The following is a 17,231-nucleotide window of genomic DNA, read 5'->3' on the forward strand; positions in this document are numbered from 1 at the left end:
AGAGTCTGTGCTATTTGGCCTCTTTTTGCGACCCTCCCTCTCTGGTGTTGGCAAGAGACAAAAAAGCATGATGTCATGGCGCTGTCGTCCTTGGGCTAAATATGTTTTGCACCCTGATAGGGTTCCTTTTGTCCACAGAACTTGAAGTTAGGGTCCTCTCTCAGCCCCAAAGCGTGTAGATGGGACTGAAAAGGAAGGCTGTCACACGCAGATCAAAAGGAAGGAAATACTAAGGGGCCCAGTCTCCACAATTTAGACCATGTGATGTTGTGCTTTTGTTGATGTGTTAATGTAGTGGTTCTGCATCATATCGAAAGTAAACCCTCTTGCTAGAACAGAGAATAAAATCTTGCATTCCACGTCCAGGATGGAGATTGTCCTAAAGTGGGATCTCTCTGCTAATTTCCAGCTTGATGGAATTGTGCCTTTGATCTAGATCTTTTGGTTCTTCACAGCCTGAGACAAACTGCGTTCTCTTCCTGAATTGCCTAATGGTTTGCCAGAACGTTATCCTTCCCCATTGCCTCACCAAACTTTTTCCACATCTGGGTTTTTGCTTTGGCAACAAAATAATTAACAGCCCATATGACCTTCGAGTCGTTTCTGCTTCAGGAGAGCCCCGGGCCAATCTAGCCCTTAAGGCTGTTGTATGTTAATCAGGTCTCTCTTGAGAATGAGACCCCGTGTCTCAATGAGATTACCTGTATAAATAAAGGTTAAATTAAAAAAAGAAAAATTAAAAGGCCTCTTTCCTCAACTTGATGGCCTACTTCGCTGCTGGTTTTCACCAGCTGGTTCTTAGGTTGCTGTCACAACAGGCACCAACGCCCAGTCTACAACTCTGAGCAGAACATGGTCTTTGTTCCTTACCTCCCCAGACTGCAGGAGAAATTCTTCTGGTCTTGGAAGTGAGAGCTTGTGGACATGGGCTTCAGCCAGATGTGACTTCACCACCACTACATGTTAGTGTTCACACTAGGTTGTGAACTGAATGTCATATCTTCATTGTCGGTCTCTTCAGCTGCTCAAGAGTAGAGTTCTTTGTTAGCTGCCAATTCCATTGGTTAAGAAAGAAGCCAGGCTGAAAAAGCTGGTTTATGGTGCAGTCTTCGTTAATATGTCAACATTGTGCAACTGGAGGAAAACTGGTTACTCCATTGTTCTCTTTGCAGTTGCGAGTTAGCAACTCAGTGTTTACTTTCTTTGTTTGCCCCTGTTGTTTTCATTAGCTGACAGGCTTTATCACACGTACTGCTTGGTGCTATCTTGTTTACTGTAGTTAAAGGTGCAATAATTAACTGAGAATGTTAAGGCAAACCCTCGCATCTTCTGTTAAGAAAAGTTCTGTGTGTGTCTGCTCTGTTAGGAGAAACAGAGTGCTGAGAGGTTGGAAACGTAGGGAACTAAGGTGAGGTAAAAAACATGACTGTTGACATTTTAAATAAGGTCCAAAAGAGTTGTCAAAGGAGGCCACGACTTGAGTTGGGTCAACTTCCAATTCTATTTCATTCTCTGGCGGTCAGTCAGAACTTGATGCTTCCATCTCGTGCATGCGCAGGTCTAGTAGTCATACCAACAAAGACACCTGTGACCCCTGGATGACCTGTAACATTTATAAGTTCCGGTGTCACCAGAGGACAGGTCAAAAAGTTATCTCATATTCTACGAATCGGTTTGTTGCTGGTATCTTCGTAACTCAAGGGTTGGTGCTTCAGATGTTACTCGTCCACATTTTTGATTGAATCTGAACAATGTAACTGGCGGTGATTCCACCCTACCGGCTCGCATGTTCAGTTACTGTCAACACTACGGCCAAGTGTAGTGAGTACTGCATGTTTCGTTCATTGCTCTGCCAATGGGTGCTCTCGCTTAAAGCCTAGTTGCGTGAGTATTTATTTATCTGTGAACCCTGACTTGTGTTTTCACCACTCATTTTGGTGTCTATATTCTTGTAGTGCAGTGGTGGTTGTACGGCAGCTGTGAGCATCCTACCGCAACTCCCCAGCATGTGAACCAATCAGTTGAGTTGGCTGCTTTCAGTCCACTAGGTTCACCAGGGGGGGCAGACACAACTTCAGACCTGTTGACTGAACACTTAAGGTGTATGTGGAGAAAACCACCAACCTATGCAGGACAGGCAACTTCTTTTTATATGTTATGGAGGCTGCAGGAAAGAGGCTGCACTGTCCAAACAGAGACTCTCTCACTGGGTTGTGGATGTGGTCTTGCATGCTTATAGAACACAGAGACTCCCTGTGCCCTTGAAGGTTAAGTGCCATTCTACCAGCAGTATGGCTAGATCATGGGTGGCATTGAAGGGGGTTCCTCTTCTATGAATTCTGGATGGCTGCTGGAGTTCTTTGTCACTAGGACTTCGCGAGAAGATCCAGTTGGAACAGATCCTCTGGTGACACCAGAACTAATAGTATCCTGGGTCATCCAGGGGTCATAGGTGACTTTGCAACATGATCAACAAAATATTGTATTTTGGTTATTAATGGGCTCATGGAGCCACTAGTGTCTCACTGTGGGCAATATAAGTTACTACAGAGGTATGGCCGGTGCCAGGAAGGAAATCAGTAGAGATCGGAGGGGAAGATGCACCAGAGCATAGGGTGTTTATTTATTCAAAACTTTGTGTGTTTTACGTGGTGTTGAGATGAGACTTGGCAGTGTTAGTCTCAGATAAAATTAAAACTGCACCTATATGGACACGTTTTTCGACAAAAGAGGTGAGCCTCACTCGGGCTTGTAACTGGAGAGTTGCCGGTTCGAATCCCGGTACTGACAGGTCTAGGACTGAAGTGCCCTTGCGCAAGGCACCTAACCCCCCTGCACAGCTCCCCGGGCGCAGTAATGTGCTGCCCACTGCTCCTTGCATGGTGTGTTCACTTGTTTGTAAAAAAGGATGGGTTAAATGCAGAGGTTGAATTTCCCCATTGTGGGATTAATAAAGTAATCTTCTTCTTCTTCTTTTAAAACCAGCTTCGAGGTGTAATAGTCTGCTGGGTCAAGTGCAACACCAAGTGGAAAAATCATGTATATCAATCCTGTTCAGTGATCTACTTCACAAACCTCTGTATGTTTCTTCCCTGCAGGTGTTACTTTGGAGAGAAAGTTGCTTTGTACTACCTGTGGCTGGGCTGGTACACCATGCTGCTGGTTCCAGCTGCTGTTCTGGGTGTTGTTGTGTTCCTGTATGGACTCGCCTTTTTCAACACCAGTCCTCTAATGTGAGTCAGATGCCTATGGAAGTAATATTATATAGTAAATGTGCTAAAACTTGGAAATAACATTAGATATGCACCGATTGATCAGGTGCTGGTCAAACATGGGTGATTTTCAGCTGAACAGCCATAAACTGGATTTCAGTTTCCATAAAGTTATGACTATGCTGTGATTTACTGTTCTTCGAAGGAAAGAAACTTGAATGAGGCAAAATGGTAATCAGCAGGTCAGGCATTTTTAATTTGCATAAATGTATCTCTTAACTCCCTTTTGAAACATTTTAAAATTTGAAAATGTTTGACCATTAATTCTCATGGTAGTATAAAAAATACATGTCATGCCAGATCATTTTGATACTCTGCCACTAACTCTCTGATTTCCTCTGTGAGTTTTGTTTGTACAAGTTTATAAAGTCAGATTCACCAAACTTTTTACATAGTTGTAAATTACAGAGCCCCTCTGGGTCAAATGGCAGAAGAAAACTCGGTGTGGTGGATTACGGATCTGTTGTCACTTCTTCAGATTCTGTTATTTATTTATTTTTATTTTTTACAACACTTTAAAAATTTGCCCCATCTTACAAATGCAACTTTTAAATCTAAAAACATTGGGATTAGGCCTTCATGATTCTAAAGCTAAACTGTAGAGAAAAATGAAGAAAAAGAAATGTCTGGTCATACCTGACAAAACTCTAAAAAGAGGAAAATTGGTTCTCCTAAATAATTCCAACATACAACATGAAAACAAATCTGTTTGTGCGACTGTCTATTTTATGGGGTCCAATCTCTCTTGACTCCTTTCCCACAACAGGTCTTTATGTGATGAGTGGGGAACTTATTATCATTAAATTATATATTTGGTCTCCCGGAGAGCCCTGATAAGTTGGGTCTTCCTGTTAATCAAGTTTGTTCAGAAAAAAGGCACTGGAACCACTTACACAACATGATTGAACTTTATTTTTCCATTACCTCTTTATCTTTGTCTCTCTTTCTGTCCTCAGTAAGGAAGTGTGTCAGTCCAGCATTATTATGTGTCCTCGCTGTGACAAGAGGTGTACAGTATGGCAGCTGTCAGACACCTGCACCTACGCTAAGGTAAACTCATCTCATGTCATTTTATTCTATTTTTCTATCACATACATCACAATAGGGCTGCACAATTAATCGAATTTTAATCATGATCACGATTTTGGCCGACAGATTAAACAACAACAACACGCGACATTGGTAAAAGCCAGCGAAGCAGTGTTGCAAACTTAGCGACTTTTTTTTTTTTTCAGACCCCCGTAGCGACTATTTTTTTAAAAAGTGACTGGTGACAAATACAGCGACTTTCTCTGGTGTTATTGGAGACTTTTGGAGACTCTGAGCGGAGCGAGCCAGCCGTACACACCTGGCCGTTCCGCGGCTGGTGGAAATCCCCTAGTAAGAACAAGTCGAATCGGTACAGTCCTCCTGCAGCAGTCTCTCCCAGCTGCAGAGCCAGAGGGGATGTTTACCCCTTCTGTAGCAGTACAGTGTGTATGTGCTGCTGCTGCAGGAGGTGTTCACTTAGTGATCTCTGTTTGTTTACAACAAGCACCTAATCTCATTTGTGATTAGTCTGGCATTAGCCAGGCTACTGAACACCTCAAAGACTAAGGAAATGATCATAGATTTCTGCAGGTTCAAGCCCCCCCTTCAGCCAGTGAATACCTGTGGGGTGGACATGGAGGTGGTGCCAAGTATCTAGGTGTATACCTGGATAATAAATTGGACTGGTCCCTAAACACAGACGCTCTCTAAAAAAAGGGGCAGAGCCGCCTCTTTTTCTTAAGGAAGCTCAGATCAAGACCCGGATCATCCGCTACACAAAACCTTTATGGACCAAAAAAACAGTAGTGGACGGCTCCTCTCTCTCTGCTCCAGGACGGAGAGATACAAAAGATCCTTCTCTCCTACAGCCATCAGGCTGTCTCATTCTAACAGAGATTCTACCACTGAATTTCCCCTCGGGGAGAAATAAAGTAATTTTGCTTTGATTTTATGAAGAGTTAGTCAGGACTTTGGGCACAAACATATTCCTGGTTTAATGAAAAGCTTGTCTTACTGTCAATCTGTTTGTCTAGTATGATATTCATGCTCTCTCCTCTTGATGGGATATACCATATAATACCTATATGTATGTATGTTTGTATCCTCACAGGTCAGCCACCTGTTTGACAATGAGGGCACTGTGGCTTTTGCTATGTTCATGGCAATCTGGGGTGAGTGTCTGAGCTATACTAATCCAATGTATTGTGATGTCTCATCTAATGTGATCTACAGTAGTGTTCCAAATAATAGCAGTCCAATGTGACTAACCAGATTAATCCAGGTTTTTATGCTGGGTCTTGTTGGTTTTCTGAGAATCTACTGCACCTACTGGTACCTTGTTTGCCATGTAGCAATCAAAAATATACTAAAAACCTGGATTAATCTGGTTAGTCACATTGGAATGCTATTATTTTGAACACTACTGTACATTAGGTAACTGCTTGTCTTTATGCTTTCAGCCACTCTGTTCCTGGAGCTGTGGAAGAGACACAGAGCCAAACATGTTTCTGACTGGAAGGTCTATAACTGGTGTGAAGAGGAGGTATTAAAGACACATTTAGAAAACCGGTCTAGATCCTTTGTTGTTTCTGTAGTGCTGTTTGCTAGTTCAAAAACTTAAGTACTTGTTGGCTCAATAATTGTGCTAATTGTTTTTCTTCTGTACAGAAATGTGTGTGTAGTAATGTTACTAGGAAACAAGTATGTTATGACGAGCCATACATGACTTTATATGTCATTTGGAGCTCAGCTGTGAACTTCATGGAGGCCGCTAGCCAATGTTAGCCCTCCAGGTTTTTCAGAGACCGCAATACTTCAAAAATGAACACCTTATAATTGTATTCTCATGAACACGACAATCTGCAAGAAACATTCATGGAAGCAGAAAAACGTACTTTACCTGATAACTGGGAACAACTATGCGAGTTATGTTTAGTCTTAATTTAGTTTACTTTATTGCAATATGATCTGAAAAACACTTCAAGTAGAGCCTAAAAGACAGTAGTTTCTGTCAGACAAGTCAATCATGATGATAATAATGATGAGAATTTGTGCCGAAGTCTGCACATTATAACATCAAGTTCAATTTTCATACATGTGGCATGTGCGTGCCAAACAGGCCCCAGGTGATCACTGCCAGAATTTACAATCAAACCAAATGAAAATCTTGTCCTATTCTGAAGAACCTCCTGTCCTCTGCATGCTACAGCCTGTTAAAACACTGTATTTCAGTACACAATTGTCCTTGTAAATACCTTCAATGTTTGTGTGTGTGTGTCCTGACAGGAGGAAATAATTCTGCAAATAGTCAATGATCCACAGTGTCAACCCAAACACTTCAGGCACTCCTACAGGCGCAGCACTCTGGTCCTCATTCTGGTTACTCTTATGGTAAGACACACACACACACACACACATACTCACACATTTAGTGTCTGTGGCTGTATCCCAAAGTCAAGGAAGGATCCTCAAACGGCTGAATTTGAAGGATTCTACGTCATCGACAGCTGAAGGACTGTCCCAACGTCCAGGATCCTCCGGAGGACAGAGTCCTTCTTCTGCCCAAATTCCAAGGATGCATGTGTTTATCCTCTGTGCGCCCCGACTACCCATAATGCCTTGCGCACACCGGTCTAACGGGAGATTAAAAAATGTCGAGTGAAGAAACCATGACGCCGGCGGCGCAATATTAATTTAAATATATAAATATTTTCAGTTTACACTGAATGTTATCACATAACTTACAAAACTCGTGTTCAAAGTCAAACAAAACATATACATAAACAAATGACAAAATATTTATCTAAAGATAAACATCATCTTGATACATTGCCAGTTAAGTTAACTCAGTCACTAAAGTTATTATTAATTCATTTATATGCGTCAGATGATGATGTACTATGTGCAAAGTATACGTGTTAACAGGGACCGGCAGCCCGCTATTATCCATTATTGTTATTTATAAATAACTGTTATTGTACTGTACTGTAAAATAAAAGTTAAAAATAAATCACAGAACACATCTCCATGGTGAGTTCTGCTCCGCTGCTTTTATAAAACTAAGTAGCGGCCAAATTCATCCAGGATCAGTGAAATATTCAGGCTTCATCCACTTTGTAGCTTTTTTTTTTGCTAAATCGTGGAGATTCAACCTGAAAGCATCTTCTTCCATTTCCACAAATACATGGAGATGTGCACACATCCCTAACTGCTGACATGTTCACCTGCCAAAGGGTAAGTGTTTCACAACCAAAAGATCACTTTAATTTTAAGACGGCTTTATGTTTGTGTTTGTGTGTTCTAGCTGATGCTGATCATAGGTCTTGCGCATGCCTTGGTGGTGTTTCGAGTGGTGGCTGCTCCCTTGATGTCTGAGGGCAGCTGGGAGTTCATCAGGGATCATGCCAACACTGTGGCTGTGATGCTCGGGGCCGTGCTGCACTATGTCACTATGCAGATCATGACTCGGGTATGTAAACCTGTACGTAATGCAAATCCTTAATTCACACAAGATCAGGAAACCCCTCCTTCTTCCGAGACGGAAGTGCTGACACAACATGAGCTGTGGTGGTAACCGTGTAATCACACCAGATAAGCAGCCGGAATTAGCTACTTTTGTTGCGTAATGCTGAGTATAAGACAAGTTAAAACAAACAATGAAATAAAAAATTAAAGCAAACAAATATTAGAACAACTAAAAGTCAGATCAGTTGAACAGCTGTATTTAAGGGAGGATAGAAGCAAGGATAGTAACAGAAACACTCTACAGTCAGCTAATAACACACAATACTGTGTAACTTCCAGTGGTGGTGCTTGCAGCCATTCTGCAACTGACTGTGACTGTAGGGTTTTTTCACCATGAGGAAGATATTGTTGTTTTCAGAATTCCCAAAATATCAAACTTGGAATCACAAGGTGGATATGGACATGCTGACATGGACAGTTTTTCACACACTATTATGCGAATGCCACACCAGATCCAAACCCTTGGGTGCATCTCATGTTGTCTATGTTATGTCTCCTCTATCCTCGCTTGACTGGAAGTTCTTTTGCGTGCGCCATCTTTACGACCATCCCAAAGCTCTTATTTGCGCTTGGAGGATGGAGGATAGAAGAGCCATGAGTGAGGATACATGAGAGCATCCTATGCGGAAGTCTTTTAGCGCTGGCCCCGCCCCCTGGACTGGACTCAGAAGCTGATCGGACTGATCTTACACATCAACATCGCAGTAGTTTCATACCGGAGTGAAGACAGATAACTGATTAAACTCAAGTGTGTCATCACAAGTTTCATATTTTATTTAAATGTTTCACCATGTAGTTAAAATCTGTTTTATTGTGGCTCTGAACAACAAAAAGACCACAAACATATTTCTACATTCATAATAAATTAAAAGAAAGAGTTAAAGTTATTTCCATTCAGATTTATTATGGATACTATTAAAGTTAAAAAAAGAAAAAAAAAACTTTTCTCCCCTACTCTGCTCCTTGCTTGACAGTTACAGTGCGTAATGTTTGTTGAAGCGTTTTTCACAGCAGCAGGTTTATTGTTCCCAGCGCGTGTGTGCGCGTGCAATGTGCGTGTGCGTGCGTGTACACACTTGTGGTACCAGGCGGTCCCAGTGAGGCATGGACCAATATTACCCTCACTTCCTCAGAAGGAAGGACGTTTCATGTCTCTTAAAACGTCTCCTCTCTCCTCGCTTGGCTTCCCTGCATCTCTTCACCATTAAGACGCAAGTGAAAGGCGCAAGTGAGGGTAGCGCAGATGCAAAATAGACAACATGAGATGCAGCTCTTGTGTGTATCTTGCTAAGCATGAATCCTTTCTATGGAAGTAAGACATACCCTGCCCTCCATTGGTTCCGTACACTATGACCCTGTGATCCTAATACAAATGAAGGCAGCCTGTGCTTTTAGTCAAGCTAAATTATGAATGGTCTTCTACCCTGAAATATAAATTATGAGACTGAAGCTATTTGGCATATATTTTTAAAATTCTTTTAAAGGGAATACATTTTTTTGCGGTATTTGTAGAAACGATGTCATAACTTCAGGCCTGACTGACTAACGTGAGGCCAACTCATTACTGGATGGAGCATGTCAGAGCTCCTTGGAGCATACAAACATTGATACAAGACAGTGTCCTCCTTTGTAACAAACACACACAGTAGTGGTTATGTACTTTTAATAATTCATAGCTCAAGATTGGCACCTTCTATGACACACGTGTCACCTCTCTGTGTTGTCACAAACATGTAGCTGCAGTAGCTCACATAATACTAATTGGCTAAACTGCTGGTTATGTGGTAGGTTCCCTCAGAGTTGATGTTGGCGACAGCATTGAACTCATAGATTAAAGTTCTCCGTCGCTATGACGGATTTCCGTCATTTGGAGTTCACAGAGACTACTTATGAGATCATTATAGCCGTGTTTCCTTTAGGGGGAAGAGTGGTCGCTGGGAAAGTCTCAGGCCACGCCCTCTCAAATGTCCTCTCACTCTGCATGTCTCCATTACAAAAAGGCCCCCTGAGGGATTTACAAGACTCCAGAGGTGATGACCAGAGGTTTCGATCGCCGCATAGTCGCTTAGCGACAGTTTCGACCGTGATCACATACACGATGGATTAAACATGGAGACGCAACTGTTACAAAACAAAAGCAGCATGGCTTATTATGCGCAGCATCTCTGCTGATCATAAACATAGTGATTGTGCACAGTTAGCGATGCCGGTTAATCCACAGTGTCCGGTGCTTGTTGTAAACAAACAGAGATTGCTAAATTGGTGTTGTTTGTTTGATGCTTTTTCTGTTTTTTTTTTGTTTTTTTTTTAATTAGACAAAGCAGTATAGAGATTTGCACCCATTGTTATTTAATCCTGGGGCTGTTTGTTGATGTATTTTTTTATTTATATTTTCTTATATATAAAAGGTTTACTTGAAATAATAAGGAAAATAAAAACATGTAATGAAAAGTTATGTAGAAGCTTGATTATTTTAGAGAGTAATGACAAGCTTTGCAAAAAAAAAAGAATTGAAAAGACAAAAAAAAAAAAGCAAGATGCAATCGAACAGCTGTTTAAAATCCTCCTCCAGTATTGGTTGAGCATTTAAATGTGATGGCTGCATTTGGTGCTGAATTCTTATGCATTAGTATTTCTTAAGCAGTTGTCAAGTAACCTAACCTGGAACATAACCCTTAACCCTTTACTGGAGGCACATTAACAACTTCACATATTGATCTGTTCAGAACATTAACGGGAACGTTGGCTCAGTGTACCTTGTTTAAACCGACAAGAACATCATCAGACCACTAAGGAAATGCGAAGAAGGCTCTGCTGAAGAGCAGCTGATATATGTGAAGAAAAACCTAAATGTTACTTTATGACAATTAAACGTCCCATGTCTTTCTGTTTCTCTCTCTTTAAACATCACCTGTAGGTAAACCGATGGGTGTCCCTTCAGCTGTGTAAACTAGGTGAGAACAAAGAAGTATACTTTCTTCTGTATGCTGTAGCTGCTATACAGTTGCAATTAAATGTTTCAATAGATATACAACAATAAAGTCTCGTTAAAGAGAGTTAGTCTAAATACATTCTTTATTTGAGACAAATTCAAATATTCATGGACCTTTTGTTGAATATCTAACATCACATGAATCCATTTGTGTGTGTGTGTCTGTGTGTGTCTTCAGAGAAGACAAACTCATTTGCCGCCACAGAGAGGAGCTTCACTGTCAAGATGTTCACCTTCCAGTTCTTCACTCTTTTCTCCTCACTGTTTTATGTGGCCTTCTTCCTGGGCAGGTATTCTGTCTGTCTCTGTCTGTCAGTGTGTCTCTAACTCTCTGTCCACAGGATAGACGGACTTTATTGTTTTCTGAGGTCATGCCATCTTTAAACATGAAACATTCAAAATGCACATGATGATGTCAGATGTGACCATGTTAGCTAATGACATAATAAACTTGACACTAAATACTGTATTGATTTGTAACGCAGCATTGGGCCATCGGCTCGTTAAGAACCGGGGATTTCCACCGGGCGTGGAATGGCAGCTTCGCGGTTTTGCTCCGTCCTCTGCCCGGCGTCAATTCCCACCAGGCGCGTAACGGCAGCGTGGCGAGCCAGCCTTATACACGCAGCTGTTCTGCGGCCGGTGGAAGTCCCCAGTAAGAACAAGTCGAAGCGGCGTAGTCCCCCTGCAGTCTTTACCAGCTGCAGAGCCGAAGGGGGTGTTTACCCTTAGCATCCAGTCTGCAAATTGCTAATAGGCTAACAGTTAGCTCTGTAGCAGTACAGTGTGTATATGCTGCTGCTGCAGGAGGTGTTCACTTGGCAATCTAATCTGGCAATCACTAAAAACTGTTGCTATTGTTTGTTTAAAAGTAGTGTTTCATGTTATGAAACTAGTGGAACTGTCTCACTTTGAACAGGTGTACTGTAAACAACCTTAAGATTTCAGGATTTAAATACTGATTGTTTTGTTTTCTCAGGATAAATGGCCATCCAGGGAACTATGTGCGTATTGCTGGATGGAGACTGGAGGAGGTGAGGAAATACATTTGTTAGTTTTTAGTCATTCATACAGCATGTCTGCGCCATAGTTCTGACCAATCAATCAACAATGTTCTGTGTGTGTTGTAGTGCCATCCTAGTGGTTGTTTGACAGACCTCTTCATCCAGATGGCTATTATCATGCTGCTCAAACAGACACTCAATAACATCTTTGAGTTCACTGTGCCGTGAGTATGCTGTGTTTTCATTCAACATCACGTGTAAGGCAGCAGGTGGTGAAGAGTTAGTGTCCAGCCCAACATAGTGTCAACCCAGACCTCATGGGAAAAACAAAGATAAACATATAAGACTTTGTATTAATTTGAAAATGTTATATTTTCCAGCTGGTTCAAGAGTTGTCTGAGCAGAAACACTGCAAAAAAACTGCAGAGGAAGTGTGGATACTGTTACAGGAAGACCTGCCGTGACGAAAATGGACAGGTTGAACCGTGTGACATCTGCAAACTTCGGAACTGGCTGTCAAATTACCACCTAGCTAACACAGACTCCTTCAGTCTTTTCAACGAGTTCCTGGAGATGGGTAGGTCCAAAGTGTCCCCCTGACCTTTCCACCAGAAAACACAACTCACTAGGTCAAAGGTGGATGGTGTCCTTGCACAAAATCCTGAAAGTACCTGAATGAGAAATGTCACTAGGGCTATTTATAATTAAGTATTATTAGTTGTTATTATTAAGGCAACGGTGACTTGAAAAAAGGTATTATTCTGGTGGTGAGGGGTTAGGTTTGGAGAGGGACTGACTACACCCCAAGGATGTAGTCCATTGTGATGGGCACAATATACAACTTCCCTAGTGTTGACATTTATCAGTTTTAAAAAAATGAGGACAATTGAGATGGCAGGATGATTTCAGAGGTTTTTTGAGATAATATAGGAAAAAAGGCAGGCTAGCGAACCCACATTGCAACTCAATGAACTGACTTAAAGGAAGTGGACTGATTTCAGGAGTAAGTTACTGATAAGTCGAGTTGGAACAGGTGATTATATAAATGAGGGAATCAAGGTGAAAAAGTCTGAGGGCATCTGGTGGAGAGCTTTGAAAATGGCAGGACTGGGAAGTGAGAGGACAGCACATGACTGAAGCAAGTGAGCAGGGGCTGGAGACAGGGACACAGCCAGGAAAAAAATAATTAGCTAGAAAAGACCAACTCTATCCTGACATTTCTCATAACTTTCTAATTCCAATTTTAATTCGAAAAAAGTTGGGAAGCTGTGTAAAAAGGTGAATGAAAGATAATGCGTTAATTAAATATATTATATTAACCATATATTCAATTAAAAACTACAAAGAAAATATATTGCTTATTCTGACTTTGATGCAAGCTACACAGTGTTCTAGTGGTTAGCAGCCTTACCTCACAGCAAGAGGGTTACCGGCAACGATGGGGGGAGGTTCACAAATAATGAAAAGCGAAGTTTAAGAACAACATGATGCACAACAGCAGGGATTTAGAGATTAAACCATCTACAATCCATAACAGCATTTAAAGATTCAGAGAATCAGGCAAACTCTACACTTAATTTGCAAGGCTAAAAACCAACATTGGACACCTGTGACCTTTGAGCCCCCAGGCAGCACTGCGTTAAAAAAACAACATGATTGTATAAAGGACATTGCTATGGGCTCTGGAACACTTCAGGCAACTATTGTCACTAATCACAGTTTGTTGATAAAGGCAAGTGGAGAATCTGCGGTGACCCTGAAGTGCAAAAACACACCAGCAATTCACACAACACGGCAGCAATTCACACAACGCGCCAGCAATTCACCACAACGCGGCAGCAATTCGCCACAACGCGGCAGCAATTCGCCACAAAGCGCCAGCAATTCGCCACAACACGCCAGCATTTCACGTCAACGCGGCAGCATTTCACTTCAACGCGCCAGCATTTCACCACAACACACCAGCAATTCATCAAAACGGAGAGGGTAGGTACATATTGGACACTGATCCTCCTCCTGATTGGTTCCTGCCGTCATTCGCTTCTCCATAGTCAAACCAGCCGCCCCTATATATGTAGTGCGCCCGTATTGTGATATTTATGATAAATTCATTGAGCCTGTTCAGAGCGAGCTGACATGAAGGATAAACACTTTACTGTCATTCTTTTTCACTTTGCAGTATAAAACTCTTACCTGCAGAGAGGAGATGAAGTGCTAACTTTACATGGACACTCCACGTGACATAGTCAAATTGCGTTGCTCCGAAAATGTATTTGTTGTGTCGGCGAAATTCACAATACAATGCCTTTGTATATTCATTCATTCATTCTCCTTCTCCGCTTATCCGGACTCGGGCCGCGGGGGGCTGGAGCCGATACCAGCTGACGTTGGGCAAGAAGCGGGGTACACCCTGAGCAGGAGCCGCTGAACTGGTGACCCTCTTGCTGTAAGGCAAGAGAGCTAACCACTACACCACCGTGTAGCCCAGTAAATATTACATTCAATACAATACATACAATTCCAGTCTAATACCGGAGGACCTCGGGTATCTTCTCACTCACAAACTAACAGAACATGTCACTGTGGAATATCAGAATAAAATGCCCTTTGATATTTACTGTACAGTAATTATCCAAGCGCATTTTATTACGAATTTCACCGACACAACAATTAAATTTTCGGCGCGACGCAATTTGATTGTCACGTGGAGTGTCCTCGTAAAATTAGCACTTCATCTCCTCTCTGCAGGTAAGATTTTTATACTGCAAAGTGAAAAAGAATGACAGTTAAGTGTTTATCCTTCATGTCAGCTCACTCTGAACAGGCTCAATGAATTTACCATAAATATTACAATACGGTCACACTACATATATCTATAGGGGCGGCTGGTTTGACTATGGAGAAGCGAATGACGGCAGGAACCAATCAGTGTCCAATATGTACCTTCCATTTTGATGAATTGCTGGTGCGTTGTGGGGAAATGCTGGCGCGTTGTGCCAAATTGCTGGTGTGTTGTGTGAATTGCTGGCGTGTTGTGTGAATTGCTGGTGTGGTTTGCACTTCAGGGCCACCGTAAGAATCTGCTAAAAGTGACAAGTGAAAAACACATCAACAACATCCAGAAAATGCTGTTGACTCTGGGTCTGAGTGCATCTGAGATGGACTGATGCAAAATGGAAATAGTTTTTGGAAATTGTGTGTCCACAGGGCTCAAGATTGAAAAGATACATCCAGATTATTACCAGCACAATGTTCAAAAGCTAACATCTGTGAAGGTATGGGGGGGTGTTAGTGCTCGTGGCATCATAGGTACCTTGTCAAAGGTACATACACGGTTTTGGCAAACAACTGAGCAGACATGTGGGGCTTAACTCCAGCGAAATAAATATATTTCTACCTTCTACTAGTATCTTAACAAATATTTTGTGTCACAAATAGCTCGGTTGAGTTACATTTCACATGATGTCCAAAAATCGAGGTAGAGGCAGACCTAAAGATGACAAAAAGACAGACTTTGAAATTCTACACAAGGACCACAAGGAAGACGATAGCGAGATGCTAAGTCGAGGAGTAAAAGTAGTTTCCTCCAAACGAGAGGAAAAAAAGCTATGGGGACATTTTCTGAAACACTCACAGAAGAAAGACTGCATTAGCATAGCCGAGGACCAGATCACTTTCTTAACAACCCTAGCCGATACCACATAGAAAAAGTCCAGAAACTTACCTCACAGATTGAAGAGTTGTAAAACCGACAATGTTGCTCCAACCTGAGATTGGTTGGATTACCTTGAAGGGTTGGAGAATGGAGATGCGCGTACATTCTTAATGGCATGGCTACCCGAGGCCCTTGAGATAGAAGTAAGACAACCGTTTACCAACCCTACTGGCTGGGGGAACAGCAGACGCAGGATCAGCAGGGGTCAGATGGAGTAAGGCCATGGATTCTCCTGGTGAAATTCCTGGCATATTGAGACAGAGAAGGAGTTATGAAAGCAGTGCTTCTGAAAGATAAATCAGGTTACCATTAGCTAGAAAAGGAGTTATGAAAGCAGTGCTTCTGAAATATAAATCAGTTTACCATTAACTAAATGTTCTTTTTAAAGTTTTTTAATGAATATATGTCAAAAACTATGTTTTTATTTATGTTTCAATCAGCATCCCCACTTCTTTTAGAATTAGGGTTGTACTCATGGTGGCTAGCACCAGAGGAAGACAAATTTAAATACTGTAGCTTTAAATGAAAATGCTTGAAATAATTAACTTTCCACATAACAAAGTTATGTTCCATCCCCTGCAGTGGTGCAGTTCAGTTTCACCACCATATTTGTGGCAGCGTTCCCCCTCGCCCCCCTGCTGGCTCTCATCAACAACGTCTTTGAGATCCGCCTGGATGCCATCAAGATGGTCAGCCTGGAACGGCGGCTGGTTCCAAGGAAGACCAACGACATTGGTGAGCTGTGTGTCTGTTGATATACAATCATAGGTTACTCTAAAGAGTGGACTGCGTATGGCATACATTTCACATCACTGAATCATTTAAATAATGCATGAGAACATTTAAAAAATCACAGAAAATACGAAACCGCACATTTAAAAAAAATATCTAATATATATTATATATTTACTGTATGTCATAATAGCACTCCTTAGGAATCCAACCAACCAACAGTGCTGTGAAACATCAGCTTGCACTGAAGCATCTAATAAAAACATTTGATAAATGTAAAGAATAAAAATATGACAAAGGAAAACAAGGCAGCCAAAGGCAGTTTGAAGGCAACAAGGTAAATTGTAACAATATGTCCTGTTTTGCAGTAAGTCAGCAAGACATAACAACTAAGAAACTGGAATCATCAAATTGTTAAAAGAAGAACAAATGTTGCCTCTTTTGTTCTGATAGTTCTGCCATGTGGCCATAGGACAAGGTTCAGTACATATTATGTATGACATATTTAGATGACCTGTGGCTTCTTTGAAAATGCAAAGTTAGTAGATTTTCTTTTCTATAACATATGATAATCTTAATGTATGTTTTCACCTGAAAATTAAGTTCCTGAAAATTGTTAAGGAAGTATGTGTGCATGATCGACAGGTGCATCAGACGTTTTTCTTCCTTCCCCAGCTTCATTTCAGTTTCAGAATCACTTCCACAGTAACAACTGTTACTGATATGTGTTACAGTATTATTCCATTTTGTACAGCTGTGTGTGTGACAGTCTTCTGGCATGTGTGTGTGTGCCAAAACTGTCCTCTGTATGCAGGTGTGTGTGTGTGTATGAAGGCCATTTTATGCCAGCGAACTATACTAAAACAGCACCTATGCGATGACATCAAACCTCTAACGTGGGCATTGAAATTCCATTCACTTTCAATGGACAGACGAGCGTCACGTAGGCGTCGCGTGACGGG

The 17,231-nt window shown here is 41.6% G+C and overlaps 1 protein-coding gene across 1 annotated transcript in view; it reads left to right on the plus strand.

The window, feature by feature from the left end:
* Nucleotides 1-17,231, plus strand: part of ano9b (anoctamin 9b) — a 39,161-nt gene that overhangs the window by 16,961 nt on the left and 4,969 nt on the right. The window contains exons 8-19 of the mRNA XM_059347404.1: nt 3,099-3,233; nt 4,229-4,322; nt 5,413-5,473; nt 5,762-5,844; nt 6,588-6,692; nt 7,606-7,770; nt 10,744-10,780; nt 10,997-11,108; nt 11,798-11,852; nt 11,949-12,046; nt 12,203-12,399; nt 16,120-16,272. Of these exons, the coding sequence (XP_059203387.1) occupies nt 3,099-3,233; nt 4,229-4,322; nt 5,413-5,473; nt 5,762-5,844; nt 6,588-6,692; nt 7,606-7,770; nt 10,744-10,780; nt 10,997-11,108; nt 11,798-11,852; nt 11,949-12,046; nt 12,203-12,399; nt 16,120-16,272 (1,295 nt within the window). The remainder of the gene's footprint in view (nt 1-3,098; nt 3,234-4,228; nt 4,323-5,412; nt 5,474-5,761; nt 5,845-6,587; nt 6,693-7,605; nt 7,771-10,743; nt 10,781-10,996; nt 11,109-11,797; nt 11,853-11,948; nt 12,047-12,202; nt 12,400-16,119; nt 16,273-17,231) is intronic.

Source organism: Centropristis striata, chromosome 2, assembly GCF_030273125.1.
Source record: "Centropristis striata isolate RG_2023a ecotype Rhode Island chromosome 2, C.striata_1.0, whole genome shotgun sequence".
Taxonomy (NCBI): domain Eukaryota; kingdom Metazoa; phylum Chordata; class Actinopteri; order Perciformes; family Serranidae; genus Centropristis; species Centropristis striata.